This window comes from Macaca fascicularis, chromosome X (genome assembly GCF_037993035.2).
Source record: "Macaca fascicularis isolate 582-1 chromosome X, T2T-MFA8v1.1".
NCBI lineage: Eukaryota > Metazoa > Chordata > Mammalia > Primates > Cercopithecidae > Macaca > Macaca fascicularis.
The window spans coordinates 2,793,180-2,817,719 of NC_088395.1; the positions used below are offsets into that span (position 1 = coordinate 2,793,180).

Sequence of the window (24,540 nt, forward strand, 5' to 3'; positions counted from 1 at the left end):
GAATCTCCTACAGTTGCTATAACAAATGGCTATAGGGCTGAGTACAGTGGCTAGTGCCTGTAATTCCAGCACTTCGGGAGGCTAAGGTAAGTGGATCACTTAAGTTCTGGAGCTTGAGACCAGCCAAGGCAACATATGGAGACCATATCTCTACAAAAAATACAAAAAATTAGCTGGATATGATGGCATGCATCTGTAGTTACAGATACTCAGGAGACTGAGGTGGGAGGATTAGTTGAGCCTGGGAGGTTGAGGCTGCAGTGAGCCATGATTGCACCACTGCACTCCAGTCTGGGCAACGGAGTGAGGGCCCTGTCTCGAAAAATAAAAAAAATTACCACAAATATAGTGGCCTAATGCAACACAAATTTATTATCCTGCTGTTCTTGAGGTCAGAAATCCAAAATTAACCTTGTGGGCTAAAATCAGATGTTGGTGGGGCTAGTTACTTCTAGGGGGTCTAGGGGAGAATCTGTTTTCTCTTTTTTCTAGTTTCTTGAAGCTGCCTGCATTCCTTAGCTTGTAGGGTTTTGTTTTCTGACTCAGACACTCTGTGTCTCTTTTACAAAAGGACATTTCTGATTCCACTGGACCCACCCAGATAACCCAGGATAATCACTTCATCTTACGATCCTTAATTCATTCCATCTGCAAAGACCTTTTACCATGTAAAATCACATATTCACAGGTTTTGAGAATTAGGATGTGGATATCTTTGGAATGGGGCATTATTCAGCTGATCACTTGGACCATGACTCTTTATTTTGGCAGCTTAGTTTGGGGTGAAAACTATTTAATTTTAAATCTTTAATGTTCAGAGCTGTACTTCCTCTGTAGGCTTTAGGGGAGGATTCTTCCTGCCCTTCCCCACTCCTGGTGGCTTCAGGCATCCCTGGGCTTGTGGCCGCATCACCCCAGTCTCTGCTTCATCTGCATATGGTCTTCCCCTCTGTATTTGTGTCTCATCTTCTGTCTCTTATAATGACAATGGTCATTGGATTTAGTGCCCATCCTAATTCCGGGATGAGCTCATCTTCAGATCCTTAACTAATTACCTCTGCAAAGGTCTTGATATCCAAATAAAGTCTCATTCCAGGTTCTGGGCTTTAAAATATATGGATGTATATATTTCTGGGGGCTGCTATTCAATCTACTACAATTGTATTCGGTTTCTTCTGGAGGCTCTAGGGGAGGATCCCTTCTGCCTCCTCTAGCTCCTGGTGGCTCCAGGTGCCCCTTGGCTGGGGGTCACATTACTCCATTTCCACATGGACTTTTCTTCTGTGCTTGTGTCTCCTCTTCTCCTATAGGGACAGCGTTATTGGACTTGGGACTCATCCTAATCCAGAATGATCACATCTTAACTAATTAAATATCTAGAGGCCCCATTTCCAAATAAGGTCCCATTCTGAGGTTTGAAGTGAACATGAATTTTGAGGGGTCACTGTTCAAGACACCATGACATAAGTCTTGTTTTTAAAATTCATTTATTTTTATTTATTTATATTTTGATATCTCATCAGAGCAGAAATTTCCCAATGAATGGCATTTGTGCTTTGTGCTTCCCTGGGTAGCTGAGGACTTATCATTCATGCAGGTGGATTATCAAAGTTAAAAGTGGGTCAGCCTAATTCCGTGTATCCTCATGTGAGAAACTACAGGGTGCAAATGGCTTGCCAAGGCATTCCTGTTTGTACTGGCTTATGGCTCGTGAAACTCTTGATCTTGGTAAGAAATGACTTCCATACCACCATCTCTTGATGTGTCTCAGGGTGTGACTCTAGTTTGAGGCTTCATGAGCAGTGAGAACATCCCCCAAACAGAGCTGGATTTGACTTTTCACACTCTCATGATATGGGAGATCTGTGTTGGCTTGCAGTATGTTCTACAGTTGTTCTGGCATCTGAGAATCAAAGGAACTGTGATGGTGTCACAGGACTACCAGGTTCATATGCCTGCCACACAGTAACATACCAATACACTGAGGCAGCAGGGTTTACGGTAGAGAAAGGTTTAATAATTGCAGGGCAATTAGTGCAAACATGAGAGGAGACCTCAAATCCATCTCTCTCTCTCTCTCTCTCTCTCTCTCTCTCTCTCTCTCTCTCTCTCTCTCTCTCCTTCCTTCCTTCCTTCCTTCCTTCCTTCCCTTCTTTCTTTCTTTCTTTCTTTCTTTCTTTCTTTCTTTCTTTCTTTCTTTCTTTCTTTCTTTCTTTCTTTCTTTCTTTCTTTCTTTCTTTCTTTCTTTCTTTCTTTCTTTCTTTCACAGATTCTCACTCTGTTGCCCAGGCTGGAGTGCAGTGGTGCAATCTCAGCTCACTGCAACTTCTGCCTCCTTGCTTTAGCAATTCTCCCACCTCAGCCTCCCCAGTGCTGGGATTATAAGAGCCCACCATCATGCCTGGCTAATTTTTGTATTTTTAATAGAGACAGGATTTCACCCTGTTGGACAGGCTGGTCTCGAACTCCTAACCTTAGGTGATCTGCCTCCTTCAGCCTCCCAAAGTGGTGTGTTTACAGGCGTGAGTCATTGTGCCTGTCCTCAAATCCATCTTTCCAAGGAGTTCTGGGCTGGATTTTTTAGGGGAATCATGGAGGTTGTTGGGGTCATTGATGGGTTGGGGTAAGAGGGAATGAAATCACCAGAATGTGGAAATGGCATGCTTTAGTAAGTCAGCTTCTCACAGGGTCCTTCAGAGAAGCAGACATCAGTAGTTTCCCTGGTATGCACAACCTGAAGGATTACCGCAAATGGAAAACTTAACATTTCATAATGTTATGTTACCATCCTGTGGGTCTTTGTGATTCTAGGACAAATAGGTACCAAACAAGTAGGAAGACATAGATCAGAGAGCAAGCTGACCTCAGGGTCAAAGCTGAGTATGCTGCAAGCTTAGTTCATTTTTGTTTCTCCCCCTCCCTTCCTCTATGATTGATTTTATGAAGTTTATAGAGATGATTTCAGTAGCATCACCAAAGGGGTTAGGGAGCAGTTGAGGTGCTGCAGGATCATGGAATCCATTCCATGCAGGATAGGGCCCTTGGGTGGACACACTCTATCTTCTGCAGCATGGAGAAGAAGGAAGCAGGTCATGTCTATGAGAAGCCAAAACAGTATTTTTCACATTCATGGATGTTGAAAACTCACAAGTAGTTTCATTGATGTCTTCTCAGGCACCGTAAGGAACCTTTCCTTCTTTTTTTCTCCTTTCTTCATGTGCACATACCTCTCCCCACCACGGACGATTTCATTGGCACCAGCAAGCATGGCTTGTATGGGGATAATGTGGAAGAGATGGACTCCATGATGGGTAAGACACAGGACCTAAGTGGACAGAAACTAATAGGACAGGACACCTGAAAACTGCTCTTGGTCAACCTGTAGAGTGAAGAGAATTATGCCTATGGGACAGGGTGGTCTGAGACATAAATGAGGTAATAGTTGCAAGCAATTGAGAAAGTCAGCAAAAAAACTATATGCATTTCCTCTCCTTTCTTTGTATGCCGTCCACTTATCAACTGGGGTCTTTGTCTACTTGACTGCATCTCCAGTGCTGGCCAGATAACACATCAAATCTTCTTTTCAAAAATTTCAACGCTTGTTTTAGATTCAGGGAGTACATGTGCAGGTTTGTTACCTGGGTGTATTACGTGATGCTGAGGTTTAGGATCTCATCAAACCCTTCACCCAGACACTAAGCGTAGCACCCAATAGTTAGTTTTCAATCCTTCCCCCACTCTTTCCTTCACCCCTCTAGTGGTCCCCAGTATCTATTGCTCTGATCTGTGTGTCCACGTATACTTGATGTTATGCTCCTGCTTATTTTGTTTTGTTTTTAAAAATAAATTTTATTGTGTATATTTAAGATTCACAACATAATGTTAAAAGATACATATAGATAGTAAAATGATTACTATAGTGAAGCAAATAGTAATCGTTAAGTAACATAATATAGTAATATTAAGTAATAGTAATACAGTAAGCAAGTATATCTATCATCTCACACTGCTACTTTTTTGTGACAAGATCAGCTAAAATCTATTTAACAAAAATCCAGCTGAGCACAGTGGCTCATATCTGTAATCCCGGCACTTTGGGAGGCTGAGATGGGAGGATCACTTGAGCCTAGGAGTTTGAGACCAGCCTGGACAACATAGTGAGACCCTGTCTCTACAAAAATACAAAAATTAGCTGGGTGTGGTGGCATGCGCCTGTAGTCCCAGCTACTCAGGAGACTAAAGCAGAAAGATTGCTTGAGCCCATAAATTGAGGCTGTAGTGAGCCATGATCACACCACTGCACTCCATGCACTCCAGTCTGGGTGACAGTAGCTCCCACTTATAAGTGAGAACATGCAGTGTTTGGTTTTATATTTCTGCATTAATTTGCATAGGATAATGTCCGCCACCTGCATCTATGTTGCTGCAAAGGACATGGTCTTGTTCTTTTTTATGGCTGTGTAGTATTCCATGGTGTATATGTACCACATTTTCTTTATCCAGTCCACCACTGATGGGTACCTAGGTTGATTTATGTCTTTGCTCTTGTGAATAGTGCTGTGATGAACATAGAGTGCACATGTCTTTTTTTTTTTTTTTTGAGACAAGATCTCACTCTGTCCCTCAGACTTAAGTGCAATGATGTGATCTCAGCTCACTGAAATCTCTGCCTTCTGGGGTAAAGCGATTCTCCTGCCTCAGCCTCCTGAGTAGCTAAGGCTATAGACACATGCTACTGTGCCCGAGTAATTTTTGTATGTTTTGTAGATGCAAGGTTTTTCCATGTTGCCCAGGCTGCTCTTGAACTCCCAAGCTCAGGTAATATGCCTGCCTCAGCCTCTCAAAGTGTTGGGATGACAGGCATGAGTCACTACACCCAGCCCACGTATCTTTTTGACAGAAGGAGAAATCGTATTTTTAGACTCTTTAGTGACATAGCCAACCTTTATTTCAGGTCTGTTGAGCACCAAGATCTTAGTTGGGGGTTGGGAATTAACTGGTAAGTCAGAATCCAGTACCCTCATGAACTCATCCTGTAGAGAGAACAATGTAAATGGGATTTCCTAAGACTTACATGGTAAATATATTGATTAGCAAAATGGCTTCAATTTTCCAACATTAATGAAAGAAAACCACGAGTGAAACTCACATATGGGCAGGGCACAAATTTAAAGTATAATATTTTCCAGATACATATATGTCACTAAATAAAAAGACACTTTGGAAAATTAAACCTGGAAAAAGCAAAGCCAATTTGCATAGTCTTAAACACATAAAAAATATAAAGTATTTAAAAATATAAATAATATTCAAACCAAATACATACACATGAATGGATGTTTATGTAGGTATAAGTGTGTTTGTGTCTGTAGTGTTTGTGTACATATGTTTAGAAACAGATGATTGACAGAGATAGATGATAGGTAAATAGATGATACATGGATAGATAGATGATGGATTGATAGATAGTTGATAGATGATAGGTAGATAGATGATGGATGGATGATAGATAGATAGATGATAGATGATAGATGATCAACAGATGATTGATAGATACGTAGATAAACAGATGATAGATGATAGAGAGACAGATATAGATTGATAGATTATAGATGAATACATGAATAGGTAGATGAATAAACAGATACATAGATGATAGATGGATAGATATATAGATAAATACATGATACATATGACAGATGATAGATGACAGATAAGATAGCTGATTGATAGATAAGATAGATAGATGATAGGATAGATTGACAGATATGTAGATGATAGGTAGATAAATAGATACATGATAGATAGATAGATACATAGATAGATGCATAGATAGATAGATAGCTATGTATACCCCTCTTACTTTCTGCCTCCACCAGCACTAGGCAACGCAGCAAGTCCTTACAGTTTACATTCTTAATATTGCACTCAATCTCAAAAAGTGTGAGCGATCCTATTTTTGATTTGATCTTTGAAAATCAATGAAATAGGTCATTCAAACTCAGGCTGTGATAACCAAAAGAAATTACTATTTGCTTTAAAAATGTAAATTAACAAAGTTCCCAAAGTATCTAATTTAATAAAACTGATGATGTGTCATAGTGTTCGAACAAGGCACTTTGGGTGTGACTTTAATTTCAACGGGATTTTTCTAGTGACATTCAGATAGTATTACACAAATGGATGGGTATGTTGAATCTGGGTGGACAAGCTGTGATATCTGAAAATTATATTTTGAAAAAGCGCAACTGAGATGTACATGATGCTGGTGCCCAGAGTTTTTGAATGTTTTGTCCACACAGCCAGGATCAAGCCTTTAGGAAGAATAAACATTTGCTTTAATATATGATTTTAGCAATTCTCAAACAAACATGTATTTACCCTGAAATTATTTATCCCAGAAGCTGTAACAATACCCCAAGTTCTAGGAATTATTGCTTTTTTTTTTTTTTTTTTTTTTTTTTTGAGACGGAGTCTCGCTCTGTCGCCCAGGCTGGAGTGCGGTGGCGCGATCTCGACTCACTGCAAGCTCCGCCTCCCGGGTTCACGCCATTCTCCTGCCTCAGCCTCCCGAGTAGCTGGGACTACAGGCGCCTGCCACCGCACCCGGCTAATTTTTTTTTTGTATTTTTAGTAGAGATGGGGTTTCACCGTGTTAGCCAGGATGGTCTCGATCTCCTGACCTCGTGATCCACCCTCCTCGGCCTCCCAAAGTACTGGGATTACAGGCATGAGCCACCGCGCCCAGCCGGAATTGTTGCTTTTCTTATTAGAAAAGTTTATTTGTGGCCATTCCTGGTAGAGATATCACATTCCTGCCTTTTATAATTATCATGGGTGGCCGGGCGCGGTGGCTCACGCCTGTAATCCCAGCACTTTGGGAAGCCAAGGCAGGCAGATAACGAGGTCAGGCAATCAAAACCATCCTGGCTAACTGTGAAACCCCGTCTCAACTAAAAATACAAACACATCCATGGTGACAGGCGCCTGCAGTCCCAGCTACTCAGGAGGCTGAGGCAGGAGAATGGCGTGAACCCCGGAGGCAGAGCTTGCAGTGGCTGAGATCGCGCCACTGCACTCCAGCCTGGGCAACGGAGTGAGACTCCATCTCAAAAAAAAAAAAAAAAAAAAAAAAAAAATTATCATGGGTTTTCCACAGCAGTGCACTGGAATAATGGAGTCTGCTGATAGAATAAACACTTATTTTCATTTTTTAATAATTTCCACTTTTAGTTTAGATTCAGGGAGCACACATGCAGGTTTGTTACCTGGGTATATTGCGTGATGCTGAGGTTTGAGGTACAATAGATCCTGTCACCCAGGGAGTGAGCATGGCACCCAATAGATAGATTTTCAGCCCTTGTCCCCCACCTTCCTTCTCCCCTTTTGGAGTCCCCAGTGTTTATTGTTCCCATCTTTATGTCCATGAGTACCCAATGTTTAACTCTCACTTATAAGTGAGAACATGTGGTATTTGGTTTTCTTTTTCTGTGTTAATTTGCTTAGGACAATGGCCTCCAGCTGTATCCATGTTGCTGCAAACGATGTGATTTTGTTCTTTTTCATGGCTGCATAGTATTCCATGGTGCATCTGTACCACATTTTCTTTATCCATGTGGATTGATTCCATGTCTTTGTTATTGTGAATAGTGTGATAAGCATGCAAGTGCCTGTGTCTATTTGGTAGAATGATTTATTTTCCTTTGGGTAGATACCCAGTAATGGGATTACTGGGTCAGAGGGTAGTTCTATTTTAAGTTATTTGAGAAATCTCCAAACTTCTTTCCACAGTGGCTGAGCCAATTTATATTCCCAACAATAGTATATAAGTGTTGCATCTTCTCTGCAGCCTCACCAGCATCTGTTCCTTTTTTTACATTTCTTTGACTTATTAGGTTGGTGCAAAAGTAATCGAGGTCTTTGTCATTACTTTCAATGACAAAGACCTCGATTACTTTTGCATCAACCTAATAGTAGCCTTTCCAGCTGGTGTAATAAACACTTTTAAAAGTGATACTTCCCATGGGCCATGCACTGTTACCAGTGTATTCTGGATGAATCCCTGCAACATCCTCACAGACGAGTCCATCTTCATCATCAAATTTATCCCCATTCACAGAGAAGGAGACAAAAGTACATGGCCTTTGGTGGCTGCTCTTGGAGATAAGCCAGGGTTGGGCTCCAGAACTCTTACTCCCTAGCTCAGCTGCCTCTTATGCAGGGCAAAGAAGTCAGGTTGAAAGATGAAGAAGGAGAGCTACATTCTTCTCTGAAGCCTCCTGTAGCCCCATTAGATTCCTACAGACTGTCATTTCACAGGAGTCAGAAAAACTCCAAAAACTTCCCCCAACCTGGCTTCCTGCTTCCTTCGAGCCCAGTGAGAGGCTTTCAATGGAGATACCACCCTTGCCCCACACAGGGGGAAAATCTCTGATGCCAAATGAGTCATGCATTTCTGCATGGGAGAAAGTCCATCAACTTGGATCTGAAGAGCAGGTTTCTCAAGAATGCAGATAAGAAAGTAAAATGTGGAACAATGAGTAGGAGAAATGGCCTTATCAGCAGGAGATGAGACAAGGATGAGAGTTCTGGCTGAGCCTGTTGTACAGACAATTGTGAGTGGTGGAATCCCAGGGCAGGCATGACTGTGGACAGCAACACAGCTTGGGCAGCTCCCCCAGACAGGGCAGAACTGCAAAGGAGGCTGTAAACATGTATTTCTATGCCATATATATACATAATTTATATGCAACATATGAGATACATATATAAAATATAACTTAACTCTTTATATTATATATTTATATTATTTGTTATACATATTAATATTAATAATTTGAAAGTTTTATCATACATAATGCATATATATTATATATTTCTGTAGCATATAATTTCTATATTTATTTATTTATTTCAGTTGATGTTAGAAAGGTATGAATCATTTCCATGGTTGTATTCCCTGCTACTTGGGAGACTGAGGTGGGAGGATCACTTGAGCCCAGGAGTTTGAGGCTGCAGTGAGCCACGATTGCACCACTGCACTCTAGCCTGGGTGATAGAGCAAAATCCTGTCTCAGAAATAATCATTTCCATGGCCACTATGTAATCTCTCTAAATTTTAAGATATAAATAGAATAATTGAATATAATTGAATAATATTAAGAATACAAACAACTCAAAGTAATTTAGTATTATTTGCAAAGAACAGAATTGCCTATGTTAAAAACCCTAGAGTTTAATAGAACACATATTAGCACATAGATGACATATGGTATTATAATAAAATTATATTACATACAATTTATATTATAGTTATATTACTTATATACATTGTTATAATATATTGTATTCATATAATATAAACATATCATTAATATACAATTATTAGATTTTAATATAGTATATGGTTCTATCTTATATATATCGCAATTATGCTATGCATATTATATATTATGTACATATATATATCAGTACTATAGAGGTTTCATTAAACTTTCTGGGGTTTCCAACATAGTTATGTTCACTACATTTAATGTTAAGTTTGTATTTTATGTGTTAAAGTATGTATTTAACTTTAATGTTAATTGCATCAGTCAGGTTATGTAGAAAAATAGGTTAAATAATGACAAAAATATTCTTATTTTTCTGGTATTAATGAAATAGTTCCAATTTTTACTTTTAAGCATAATGTTGGCTGACACTTTGAATCTTTCTATTCTTAATATTTTGAGAGACTTATAACATATGCATTAATTAGATAGTAGCCAGGAAAATTCTTGCATGCTTTCTAGTATTGCCTAACTATATACATGTTATTTATCATGCTGTTAATATTATCTATATTTTATATATATTTTAACAATGTAACTTATGAAACATTTTTATTATATACATAAATACATATATACTACGTTATGTAGTATATATCTTCTAAAGATTGACATACAATATAATAAATACATTTGTTTCTGTATAGTATATGTTAGTATAGTATTAGTCCAATAGTATAATCAGTTACATATATATATTAGCTATACATAAATATATTAGCTATATATAAAAATACATTAGTTATACATGAAGTCTACAATGTTTCTCTGTTGGGCATATGCACCAAAATTAAGACCTTTTCTTTTTGTTAAAAATAATGCATTTCAAGATACGATGGATCACCAGCTACCATTCATTATAGCTCCAATGTCAATAGCTGAAATATTTAGAAATAATTTTTCAAGCAGTAAATGAGTATCTTGAAACTGACTCATGAAAGAAAACTTGAATACATGGAAGGGAAGAGTGGATTGTATAAATGTATTAGTTATTTTGAAGTTAATATTGAAGGCTAAGGTAGCTCTGATTAGAGCATTAATTACTATCCTCTGGGGACTGGTCATTATATAGGTGATGATGAAATACACACCGAATAAACTGATAGGAAATAAACTTTCCAGAAACATCTGATGAGAAAGTCTTTGGTAGAAAACATCAAGAAACACTTCTGTGATCATAAGAAATGCTATCAAAAAGCAAACTACAAAAATTAAAACACAGAAATACAAGATTTGACTTTTAGATCAATGAAGCAGAAAATAATAGCCTTGGAGCAGGTCTGGGAAAGAGAAGGACATTACATTCGGTACAATGAAGTTTTTAAATCAAGGTGGCAGGGCTGAAAGGTGTTGGGGAAAGTTTGTATTATGAGTTGAGTTACATCCCCCCAAAAAGATACGTTCAAGTCATAACCCAAGGTATGTGAGAATGGGATCTTATTTGGAAATAGGGTCGTTGCAGGTGGAATCAAGTTAAGATGAGGTCATTGGGGGTGGGTCCTAATCCGATATGGTGAATTAGGATGAGGCTGCTGCAAGCCAAGGAAGGCTAAGGACTGATGCCAGCTGTCCAAAGCGAGGAAGAAGTAAGGAAAGATCCTCCCCTAGAAACTTCAGAGAGAGAGAGAGAGTGACCATGCCAATAACTTAATTTTGAACATCTGGCCCCCAGAGCTGTGAAAGAATAAATGTTCGTTGTTTTAAGCCACCTCATTTGTACTAATTTGCTTCAGCAGCCTAAGGAAATTCACAGAGTTAGTTTAGGAAAAACCATTACCAATTCGATTTAGCATGCTTTTCCATACACACTGAGGACATTGAGTGAAACAAAACAAAAATTGGAAGAAGCTATAGTTAAACAGTAAATTTACATCTGGATGAGGTATAGTGTTAGTAATAGCAAAAGGTTATCTGATAAGTAGCATGACTAAAGGCCCTATGCAAACTGAGGAAATATTAGCAACAACATGACATTGTTTTAACTGCTTAACAAATAAAGAGTTCTTATAAATCAATAATGGAAACACATAATTCCTTCCAAAAATATCAGCAAAATTTAAACATTTTTTACAGATTAAGAGTACAAATATTAGAGTGGACACAGAAGGAAACCCATGATCATTCATAATGTACCATAATCACCTATCAAACATTAGATACTGATGAGGAATTGAAAAAATGAACTATTATTAATGCTGAAAGTTGTTCATTATGGCATTTGAAATTATGGCAAAGTATGAAAATTAACCAGAATAGTGAACAACAGTACAATGGTTAAATAATTTATGGTACTTAAAAATAAAGCATCATAAATTGTTTAGGCCGGGTGCAGTGGCTCACACCTGTAATCCCAGCACTTTCGGAGGCTGAGACAGGCAGATCAACTGAGATCGGGAGTTCTAGACCAGCCTGACCAACATGGAGAAATCTTGTCTCTACTAAAAATACAAAATTAGCTGGGTGTGGTGGCGCATGCCTGTAATCCCAGCTACTCAGGAGGCTGAGGCAGGAGAAAGGCTTGAACCTGGGAGGCGGAGGTTGCAGTGAGCTGAGATCATGCCATTGCACTCCAGCCTGGGTAACAAATGCAAAACTCCATCTCAAAAAAAACTATACACACACACACACACACATATGTATATATACATATATATATACACACACACACAATGGACACTTTTCCAACCATTAAATTGTACAAATAAGTTTTTTAGTTTTTTTTTTTTTTAATTGAGACAGGGTCTCACTGTGTTGACAAGGGAGGTCTCAAACACCTGAGCTCAAGGGATCCTCCTTCCTTGCCCTCCCAAATTGCTGGGATTACAGATGTGAGCCACGATGCCCAGCCTTGAGTAATTTTTTAACACGTAGATTTTCCAAGAAATAATATTGGATGAAAAAAGCAAGTTGAAAACTGTGCATGCAATATCAACCCAAATATATATAGAGATGCATCTACAAGAGTATGTGATATGGTTTGGCTGTGTCCCCACCCAAATCTCATCTTGAATTGTAGCTCCCATAATTCCCACATGTTGCAGAGGGATCTGGTGGGAGATAATTGAATCATGGGGGCGGTTTCCCCCATATTGTTCTCATGGTAGTGAATAAGCCTCATGAGATCTGATGGTTTTATAAGGGGAAACTCCTTTTGCTTGGCTCTCATTCTCTCTTGTCTGCCACCATGTAAGATATGCCTTTCACCTTCCATCATGATGGTAAGGCCTCCCTAGCCACGTAGAACTGTGATTCCATTAAACCTCTTTTTCTTTATAAGTTACGCAGTCTCAGGTATGTCTTTATTAGCATCGTGAAAACAGACTAATACAGTATGTAACCATTTTTTTTAAATAGTCAAATGGCAATGGGGGCAGGAAATTGGTGGTCTTTATTTTCCTCCTTATAATTTTCTTTATTTTTTGTATTTCCCAAGCTATGCTGTATTTTTATAATCAGAAAAATGTTAGCCTTGTTGTTTTTTCTTGCTACTTTTCACTATTTACTGAAAAATAGCAAGAAGAGTAAAAACAACTCCCATGTCCCCTTCACCCATCTTTCCCAACTGTTAGCAATTTATCAAATATATCTTCTCTCTCCCTCTTCCTTTCTCCTGATCATCCTCTTTCTTCCTCTCTCTCTCTTTCTCTCTTCCACCTCCACATGTTTCTTATGCTTCTGAATATTTGGGAGTAAGATGCAGATATGATGTTCATTAAATTTAGAAACTTTAGTGTGTATTTTATAAAACAAAGACATTCTCCTACATCATCACTGCAAATCATCAAAATCGGGAAATTAACATGGATGGATTCCTACGATTTAATTCACAAATCCCAGCCAAACTTCTCCAGCTGTGCTCACAAGAAACTTTATACACAGCAAGCAAGACCAATGGACAAACAAAAACCAACCAACAAAACCCCTACTTTCTCCACCCTCTTTCTGTTCTGGTCCACGGATTTTCTTGTCGTATCTGTTTAAACTCCTCTGATCTGGACAAAGACTGAGCAATCTCTATTCTTTCTTGAGTTCAAAGACCTTGACATTTTTTGAGAATAAAGACCAGGTATCATGTAGAATGTCCCTTGAATTGGGTTGGTTTGACATTTCCTTCAATGGAAATAGAAGTGATGGTGTGTTCTCAATCCAGTAGATAAGGAAGTCAATTAGCCCCAACAATGGTTATAAAATTCTTCATCAATGGATTAAATGGTGTCTTCCAGTTTTCCCTACTATAAAGTTACTTATTTTGTCATTAATAATTTGAAATTATTAACGATTTTATGGGAGATACTTTGAGATGAAGCCAATATCTTGGTTCTTATCAAACATTCAATGTCAGGTTTAGCATCCATTGATCATTTTCTCTTGAATCAATTTTCAGTGCGATTTTTTGCTAAAAGTGCTGTGGTAAAATTTTAAAAGTATTTTAAAGTATAAATTACTTCTTAACTTGCCCTTACCTGTGTGCCTTGGCTCTAGAAGAAAATTTCTAAGGTATAGTACCTTAAGAATGTTAATGTAATGTTTTCTGAGATAACCAACAGCAGAACACACAGAATTAGACACATTTGAGACTAATAGGTTTTTTCATAATTATGCATAATACAGACTGGGTTTGGGAACTCTAGGAATTTGGCTATTTTCCTATAAAAATGATTGAAATTGTGGTTTATTTTGAATACATTCTTCCTCTTTTCACTTGCCCATTGAGTCTAATTCTCCCCACCTAGTCATCCTATTCTCTATTTAAAATATCAAATAAGAAGGGAAGGGAAAATGGTTAGATAAAGAATTACCTACCTAAATCATCTGCAAGAATATGTCAAATAAATTATGTGAACCCAACAGTGGGAGTGTCTTATTCTTGCCTCTGTCTCCTCAAATTCTGTAACAATGTCTGCCTTCCGTGAGCAGAGAGGGTGCATAAACCATGGCTGCCATTCTGTGCAACATCAGAATACCACCACAGTCCTTCTTTTCATATCCAATGGGAAAAACTGTATTTCTCTGTTTAATGTTTTCATTCTACATGAAGGAAATTATCAAGGAGAATTTGCCCTTTTAAATGTTATTAGTAGCAACTGATGTTGATTTGTATTGCCATAGTAATTTCTTCTTGAGGCAGGTCATCTTTTATTTCTTAAAAATTTTGGGCTCTCAGTTTTTTTGTTTTTTTTTTTTTGAGACGGAGTCTCACTCTGTTGCCCAGGCTGGAGTGCAGTGGCACGATCTCAGCTCACTGCAACCTCCGCCTCCCAGGTGTAAGCAATTCTCTGCCTCAGCCACCCGAGTAGCTGGGATTACAGGCCTCTGCCACCATGCCCAGCTAATTTTTGTATTTTTAGTAGAGACAGGGTTTCATCATCTTGGCCAGGCTGGTCTTGGACTCCTGACCTTGTGATCCACCCGCTTCAGCCTCCCAAAGTGCTGGGATTATAGGCGTGAGCCACCACACCCGGCCTCTCAGTTTTTTTTCTTTCAGTTGTTTGTCAATTTAAACTGTTAATGCACATTTCTTTTCTTTTGTGGCTTTTGACATAGTAAGGGTCACACCATCCTTGTTTTCCTTTAGATAGCTCATGCCCATTAGACTTAGGGGTGAAATACCTCATAATGTCATTATTTTTACTTGTCTCTTGTATATTATTTTAGGCAAGATTCTTGATGCTATCGATGATTTTGGCCTAAGGAACAACACCATTGTCTACTTTACATCAGACCATGGAGGGCATTTGGAAGCTAGGCGAGGGCATGCCCAACTTGGTGGATGGAATGGAATATATAAAGGTGAGGAGAGGAACTCACGCAAGTGATCTGGTGGTGAATAAGCTTTTTTTATGGTTCTTATAATTAAAGCGCATGACGCCAAAGAATGAGGCCTGAAAACCTGAGCAAGTTTGTTTAATTTGACTCTTAGTAAAATGAAGTATCGGACCAAGGTCAAGAAAATTGGTCTTATATTTGTTAACATTTCTGTGGAGGGAAGCCATGTATGTAGAGGGAGCATCTAGAAATATGCCTTTCTGACAACCCTATCAAATTATGAGGAGTTAGCACAAGCAGATGCTTTTATGGGGTCTTTAAAGAAATATCCACACATTCATTTAGTTTGTGAGACTATTGAGAGATTAAATGAGGGGGAATGTGGTTCCTAGAGAATAGAGGTCAGAAACCAGGGATCCTTCATCATTAAGAAGTCTGGGCTGGGCGCGGTGGCTCACACCTGTAATCCCAGCACTCTGGGAGGCCGAGGCGGGTGGATCATGAGGTCAGGAGATCGAGACCATTCTGGCTAACATGGTGAAACCCCGTCTCTACTAAAAAATACAAAAAACTAGCTGGGCGAGGTGGCGGGCATCTGTAGTCCCAGCTACTCGGGAGGCTGAGGCAGGAGAATGGTGTAAACCTGGGAGGCAGAGCTTGCAGTGAGCTGAGATCCGGCCACTGCACTCCAGCCTGGCCGACAGAGCGAGACTCCGTCTCAAAAAAAAAAAAAAAAAAAAAAAAAAAGCAAGTCTGACGCTGTCTTCCAAGGATATAGTATAGCATAGAAAGTAGCGAAGCCTGTCTTGATGTTCATGATTAAATTCACATATACTGACTTTATGTCCTGCTGTAACATTTAGTCCCCAAAATAGGTCCATAAGCTACTACATTGGCCAGGTCTATAATGTGTAACCTGATGTTAGAAGAATGTTATCTTCATCTGTGAAATGAGGATTAAAAAAAGAAAAAGAAAAACAAAGATAATTATCTGGAAAATGTCAAGTATATTTTATCATATGTCTTGAGAGAGATTTTAAAGTATTTTCTATAGGAAAATACGTGGTTATTCATGCAACTACAGATTCCACAGTCTTGGGTTCGGTAGGAAATTATAATTTCTGTATGAACGAGGTAAAGGCTCTGCCTCCATCTTGCAGAGGGTGATGAATGTGTACTCTTTAGAGCGTGTAGCACTGAAGTGTGTATTTAGGACCCAAAACAAATCCTTGGTGGAAATTGTTATTATAGACATTCTATTTTTAAAAAATTCGGTAGTTTTGGGGATACAGGTGGTTTTTGGTTACATAGATAAGTTCCTTAGTGGTGATTTCTGAGATTTTAGTGCACCTATCACCTGAGCATCTACTCTGTACCCAACGTGTAGTTTTTTTTCCTCAGCCCCCTCCCAATCATTCCCCAAAGTCCCAGAGCCCATTATATGATTCTTATGTCTTTGCATTCTTGTAGCTTAGCTCCCACTTATAAGTGAAAACATAGGCTGTTTGGTTTTCCATTCCTGAGTTACTTCACTTAGAAGAATGGCCTCCAGCTCCATCCAAGTTACTGCAAAAGACATTATTTCATTTCTTTTTATAGCTGAGTAGAATTCCATGGTGTATGTACACCACATTTTCTTTATCCACCTGTTGGTTGATGGGTACTTAGTCTGGTTCCATATCTTTGCAATTGAGAATTGCATTGCTGTAAACATGCATGTGCATGTTAGATATTCTCTGTTTGCTTATGATAACTGTTTTTAAAAATTTTTGGCTCATGCCTGTAATCCCAGCACTTTGGGAGGCCGAGGCAGGCAGATCACGAGATCAAGAGATCGAGACCATCTGGCCAACATGGTGAAACCCCGCCTCTACTAAAAATACAAAAATTAGCTGGGCATGGTGGCGGGCACCTGTAGTCCCAGCTATTTAAGAGGCTGAGGCAGGAGAATCGCTTGAACCCAGGAGGCGAAGGTTGCAGTGAGCCGAGATCACGCCACTGCACTCCAGCCCGGCAACAGAGCAAGACTCCATCTCAAAACAAAAAACAACCATGACAAAAAATTTTAATTAAAAAAATTAAAACTAAATTAAAAACTTTAATTAAAAAATTTAATTTAATGATGTATTAGAAGGCGGCAGTAAATATGAAAAAAACACGAGAATAAAGAATTCTGGGGTGGGACTGCCATTTCAAATAAAATGTTCAGGCACGCCTCATTGAGGTTACTGTGAGTTCCATAATCTTGGGGGCTGGATACAAGAAAAATACTAATTTAAAAAAATATAGGAAATTACTTTGAGCAAAGATATGAGGGAGGTTGGAGATGAAGTAGGTGTGTATTTGAGATAAGAACACTTTAAGTAGAGAAAATAGCCATGCAAATAGAATGTGAGTGTCCAATATTACATATGTTTAGTTATTTAATCAAAAACCTACCAGCAGCACAGGAAAATATAATTCTGTAGACGTGCACTACTTACTCCACTAGGACTCCACATAGAATAGACACTATACAAATGTGATCTCTTTTGATACTAGTTTACCTTTTAAATATATTCAATACTGTGACTATTTTAACTAGGCACAATAATTGAATGTAATTGCATTGTCTTATAGGTGGAAAAGGCATGGGGGGCTGGGAAGGTGGAATCCGCGTCCCAGGAATTGTTCGATGGCCTGGAAAGGTACCAGCTGGACGGTTGATTAAGGAGCCTACAAGTTTAATGGATATTTTACCAACTGTCGCCTCAGTGTCAGGAGGAAGTCTCCCTCAGGACAGGTGATGTCATATAAACTGTTAACAACAGCTTATTTTCACCCTTCTTCCCTCTCAGAAGATGAGAGTGACTCTATCCTGGCAGACCCACTTTTCCCCTAATACCTACACAGTTTTACCTTCCTATATGACTGTGTCTATTCAGCATTCTTCATATGCCAGAGACCAGTCTTTTCTTTTTTTCTATTGAGGTAAAATATACATATATAATTTACCATCTTTACCATTTCTCAGTATACAGTTCAGTGGTAATAAATGTATTTATTTTCTTGTTTTCCCCTTCATCTTCCTCTTGTCTCTCCCCTTCCTGACCTCTGGTCATCACTATTCTACTTTCTATCTTCCTAAGTTTCACCATTTTTTTTTCAGCTCCCACATTGAGTGAGAAGATGTGATGTCTGCATTTCTCTGGGCTTGGCTTATTTCACTTAAAACAATGGCCACCAGTTCCATTCATGTTGCTGCAAATGACAGGCATTCCTTCTTTTTTTAGGGGTGAATAGTATTCCCTTGTGCGTATATAACATTTTTTTAAAAAGGAATTTGTCTGCTGATAGGCAGTTAGGTTGAACCATAGCTTGGCTATCGTGAAGAGCGCTGTGATAAACATGGAAGTGCAGGCATTCCTCTGATCTGTTGATTTCTTTTCTTTTGGGTATATACCAAGTAGTTGGATTTCTGGATCACATGGTAGCTCTAGTTTTGGTTTTCTGAGGAACCCCCATATTGTCAGAGACCAGTCTTAGATACTAATCTAATGTGGCCCATCTTAGATATTTTAACATTTTCAATTGAGAGAAAGATGGAGACAGGAAGCTTTGGAGATGAAGACATGGTAGGTAAAACTCACTCATCTCTATAAGAAAGGGAAAAATAATCCTAGTCTCTGGTGTGAAAGATCTGGAAGACTGTGAAGAAGGTAGGATGTTTGAGGGTGCTTTGAACTCTATCATGAATACTTTGAATTTCATCAAGAGGAAATCGTTCATACTACATTGCTGCATTCCCCGGCAGCAACCAACCTAGGCAGGTTTGCTGCTGATTGATTGACAGTTCATTGATCACAGCTCTGCAAGGGAATCCAGATAGGTTAGAACCACAACTATGTCTCTCCTCCAAGCCCACAGAGTTCTTGTAATATTTCTTTCTTCATGTAACAAAGCTAATCTATTTCTGAAGAAAAATAGGATAAATCTCAATGTTAATTGTAAACAAAAAGATCCCTCATTTATGTACATAGTTTTTAAAAAGTGAGTTCTTGCTCTGTTGCCCAGACTGGAATGCAGTGGTGCAGTCCTATTTCACTGCACTCTCTACCTCCTGGGCTCAAGCGATCCTCCCACCTCAGACTTCTGAGCAGCTGGGACCACAGGCATGCACACCACACCTAACCAGTTTTGTCATTTTGTAGGAATGGGATCTTGCTATGTTGCCCAGGTTGGTCTCCAGCTCCTGGTCTCTAGCGATCCTCCTGCCGCAGTCTCCTGAAGTGCTGGGGGTTTACAGGCATGAACCACCACAATTGGCACCCACTCCCCCTTTTCTTACTTGCTTTAGCCAGTAAGGGAATTTGTTGAGAATTTATGTAAAATAATAACAGAATAAAGATTCCTTCTACTTTGAAAAAAAAGTATTTATCAATTTGAGCTAAATAATACATTTCCAAAAAATTATGTAATAGTATTAGTACTAATGCCAATTTTTTAAGTTACTGAGCCAATCATAATCAATAATCTTCCAAGATATGAGTGAAATGCGCTGAGTTTGGGATATTGGTATAGGCTATATTTTGGACTTATAAAGTGCTGAGGAGAATCTCAGTCTCATGGAATATTGGTCTGTGGATGCTGATGAGGATTTACCTTTACAGAAATTATTTGATTTTTAGGCCAGGCACAGTGGCTTACACCTGTAATGCCAGCACTTTGGGAGGCTGAGGCAGGTGGATTGCTTGAGCCCGGGAGTTTGAGACCAGCCTGGGCAACATGGTGAAATTCCTACAAAAAATACAAAAATTAGCCAGGCATAGTGGTGCACACCTGTAGTCCCAGCTACTCAGGAGGCTGAAGTGGGAGGATTGCTTGAGTCTGGGAAGGTCGAGGCTGTAGTGAGCTATGATCCTGCCACTGCACTGCAGCCTGGGCAACAGAATGAGACCCTGTCTCACAAAAAAAAGGGAAAGAATTTGATTTTTATTTTGATTTTGTCAGAATAAGCTCTAAAAATATTACATCTTCATTCCCATTCCTTCTGCATTTGACTTCACACTTCAATAGAAAACAAAGGTGAATTACTGCAATGATTCTAGAAGATGTGAATACTTTGGTGAAACTACAAGTCACTCCATTTTGCTAGAAGTCTCTAGTAGTTTTTATTATATCAAGAAAAAAGCAGATCCATCAGATGTGTCAAAGCTCGTAAGAAAAAGAAAGTTGCCCCCATCCAACGAAGGAAGCTTACACTTGGTTTTAGCCAGTGAAGGCAATTATTTTGGATTGATAGATAAAACCTGTGTATTTGATGATAGATAAAAACCTGTGTGTTTTGCTGTTACTTAGTTATTCATATAAAGTCAAACAAATATTGACCAGGATGAAAAGCAGCTTAAAAAAATAAGACAAAGAAATTAAGACTATATTTCATGGTTTTCAAAATTTTTGTTATAAATTTTTATATTTTCTCCCCTCCCTCTCCAAAAAAAGTTAGGTTCTGTTGGCACTAATACAGAAAAGAAAAATATTTTAGAAGTCATGGTTAACTTACTGAAAAACAAACTATCAAGAAGTAATTAAGACACACCCCCAAGTTTGCCTTTCTAATATTTAAAAATATATGTTTGATGTTAGTAGATAGTGTCAACACACTAAGGCTGGAATTTATTTTATAATTTTCGGGACTGAACTTTAGATAAAGACGTTTTTATTTTCTGTCTGAAAAGAAGTTAGGCATTGATGATGCTAACACAGGAAAGAAAGTATACTTTATATTTTATTTTTATTGATTTTATTTTTGAGACAGTTTTGCTCTGTTGCCCAGGCTGGAGTGCAGTGGCACGATCTCAGCTCACTGTAACCTCTGCCTCCCGGGTTCAAGTAATTCTCATGCCTCAGCCTCTCAAGTAGTTGGGACTACAGGCACACATCACCACACCTGGATAATTTTTGTATTTCTTATAGAGATGGGTTTTCACCATGTTGGCCAGACTGGTCTTGAACTACTGACCCCAGTGATCCTCCCTCCTCAGCCTCCTAAAGTGTTGGGAGTTACAGGTGTGAGCCATCGTTTCCAGCCCAGAAAAAATATTAAAAAAACCACTGTGAAGTTGTTGCAAAAAGAACCTATCCGAAAAACTATGGAGAAGCCCAGTTTCCATGTTCTACCATTTAGAAATAGTTGTTTTAAGAAGTCTGTCACTCCACATAGCCCAACAGCCTGTTAGGGAGAAGGGAAATGTCCTGGCACAATATTGCTACGTTGCATGAGGGTGGAAGGCAACTGCTGCCAAGTTCCAGCCGTTGTCCTCATGTTAAAAAGAAGAACGAGTTGATTGGAGTCACTCATCACTCCAGTGCATTCTGCGCCATGAGATTAGACGCTTATTTGATCAGAGGTTTAGGGTTATGAGTTTGGTGTCCTTGATAAGATGTATAGTACAGCTGTCCTTTCCTGCCTGCAACCATGACTCCACTAGCCACAGGCTAAGTCCTCAGAGGATGCACCATCTTTGTAGTTAAATGCGAAGTGGAAGAAAATCGCGAAGATGTCTAAGGCACTGTGGTGGGAGACCTAACCTCAGTTTCACGTACAGGTTGGCGTGCGGGGTACTACTCATCAGGTTGATTTTTTGGTTATTCCTATGCTTGGTTCTCCCAAGCCTCTTTATTTGAATTCATGACTTCTTTGGCATGTGCGTTGACCAGTTAAATACATCCTTGCTAATAGAGAATAGCTCTACTATGTAGAAGGGAACAAAAAGCAAATTCACAGTATTAGGCTCACTGTCTATGACACCAGCAGCATGAGGGCCTATGGATACCTGTCTCCCATCTCCTTCAATCCCCAACACAATGAAATCAACAAGAAGAACTCAAAAGCGGCTCTCACCTGTACAGAAATGAAGGACGCTAATACTCTAAAAGCCAAATAGTAATTTATTTTTAGAATTAACACAATTTGTTTCACCACCTCACCACAGAAAACAGATAAAGCAAATTACAACCAAAAATAGAGATGGACAGATTTATAACCAGAGATCCTGAACAAGAGAGTAGAATAAACAAAAAAGAAAAGTAAAGATAAAACAGAGGAAACCACTAATGTGTAGAAACATGGGAATCTGAGGATGCAATGGTTTATCAAAGTGTTGGGGAAAAATGACTTATCAGGTATGTGGTTTACCAATACAGCTGTCCCTTGGTATCCGTGGGGGGTTGGTCTTAAGACCCCACATGGATACCAAAATACCCAGATGCTCGTGTCCCTGATATAAAATACTGTAATATTTGCATATCACCTACACACATCCTCTTGTATATATTAAATCATCTCTAGATTACTCATAATACCTAATACAATGTACGTAAATGCCACATAAAATAGTTGTTATATTGAATCCTTTAGGGAATAATGACAAGAAAAAGCCTGTACATATTCAGTACAGACAAGACCGTCCCTAAAAGGACCGTAAGCCTAAATGTAAACCCAAAATTATAACACTTCTAGATAAAAACATGGGAGAAAATTGCTGTAATATTCAGATAAGAAAATAATTGTTTTTAGATTTATCAAAAAAGTCACAAGCTATAAAAGAAAAAAATGATAGATTAGTCATTATCAAAATTTAAAATTTCTGCTTTTCAAATGTCAATATCCAGTAAATAAACATGTGACCTCAGTCCATTAGTGGAGAAAAAAGGAAAAGAAAGAAAAAATTAAAATATTAAATACGAACTTAAAAGAAAGTTGAAAAGAAAAGAAAAAGACAAGCCGTGAAGTAGAACCAAATAGTCATCCGTCTGAACTCAGAGGTTCTGCATCTGCAAATTCAATCCGCTGCAGATCAAAAGTATTTCATAGGATTTTCTAGAATAAAGAATCTAGAATAGACTAAAATGTTTTGAAGAAGAAAATCGTTTGAAGACTCACTACATAATTCCAAAATTTACTGTAAAGCTAGAGTAATCAAGATGGTGCCGTGTTGATATGAGGGTTTCAGTGGATCAACAGAAGAGGGAAGTCCAGAAATTGATCAATATATATATTGCATTTCAACAAATGCCCAAAATAATTCGGTAGAGGTAGGACTGTCTTTCAATACATGACACTAGAACAATTGGACATCAAAATGCAAGAAAAATAAATCTCAACCTATATCTGACACCACATTAGAAAATTAACTCAATACGGACCATAAGCCTAAATGTAAACCTGAAGCTATAAAACTTCTAGGTGAAAAAATAGGAGAAAATCGTATGAAATATTTTTGATCTGCAGTTGGTTGAATTCGCAGATGCAGAACCTCTGGGCCGGGCACGGTGGCTGACGCCTATAATCTCAGCACCTTGGGAGGCCGATGCAGGTGGATCACTTGAGCTCAGGAGTTCCAGACCAGCCTGGCCAACATGGTGAAACCCCATCTCTACTGAAAATACAAAAGTTAGCCGGGCGTGGTGGCGGGCATATGTAATTCCAGCTACTTGGGAGGCCGAGGCAGGAGAATCGCTTGAACTCAGGACCGGGAGGTTGCCATGAGTCGAGATCGCGCCACTGCACTTCAGCCTGGGCGATAGAGTGAGACTCTGTCTCAAAAAAAAAAAAAACCTGTGGATACAAAGGGATGATTATTTTCTTCCACTCCATGGCTTGTCTTTTTCTTTTCTTTTAAACATTTTTTTTTTAAATTTTACTTTAAGTTCTGGGATACACGTGCTGAACGTGCAGGTTTGTTACATAGGTATACATGTTCCATGGTGATTTGCTACACCCATCAACCTGTCACCTAGGTTTTAAGCCCTGCATGCATTAAGTATTTGTTCTATTGCTCTAAACTTTTTAAAATTAATATTTAATATTTTAATTGTTTTCTTTTCTTCTTTTTCCCCACTAATGGACTGAGGTCACATGTTTATTTTCTTGACATTGCCATTTGAAAAGCAGAAGTTTTATATTTTGATAATGGCTAATTTATCTTTGTTTCTTTTATAACTTGTGATTTTTGTGATAAAACTTAAACAAATTTTTTTCTTATCAAAAGATCACAGTGATTTTCTCCTATGTTTTCACTTAGAAGTTTTATAGTTTCAGGTTTACATTTAGGCTTATGATCCACACTGAGTGAATTTTTTAATGTGGTTTGAGGTATAGGCTGAGATTTATTTTCCTTGCATTAGGATATCCAACTTTTCTACTGTCATTTATTGAAAGACAGTCCTATCTCTACTGAACTATTTTGAGCATTTGTTGAAAAGCAGTATACGTATCGGTCAATTCCTGGACTATCCTTTTTCATTGATCCATTGAAACCCTTATTTCGGCCGGGCGCGGTGGCTAAAGCCTGTAATCCCAGCACTTTGGGAGGCCGAGACGGGTGGATCACGAGGTCAGGAGATCGAGACCATCGTGGCTAACACGTGAAACCCTGTCTCTACTAAAAAAATACAAAAATTA

At 38.7% G+C, this 24,540-nt stretch overlaps 1 protein-coding gene across 6 annotated transcripts in view; it reads left to right on the forward strand.

Moving 5' to 3' along the window:
- Positions 1-24,540, forward strand: part of ARSF (arylsulfatase F) — an 80,463-nt gene that overhangs the window by 50,913 nt on the left and 5,010 nt on the right. For 3 of the 6 annotated variants that reach the window (XM_065537755.1, XM_015443596.3, XM_005592896.5), the window contains 3 exons: positions 3,175-3,311; positions 14,985-15,119; positions 17,715-17,877. In XM_065537755.1, the coding sequence (XP_065393827.1) occupies positions 3,175-3,311; positions 14,985-15,119; positions 17,715-17,877 (435 nt within the window). The remainder of the gene's footprint in view (positions 1-3,174; positions 3,312-14,984; positions 15,120-17,714; positions 17,878-24,540) is intronic. The other 3 variants (XM_065537756.1, XM_074029415.1, XM_074029416.1) reach the window with 1 other exon arrangement.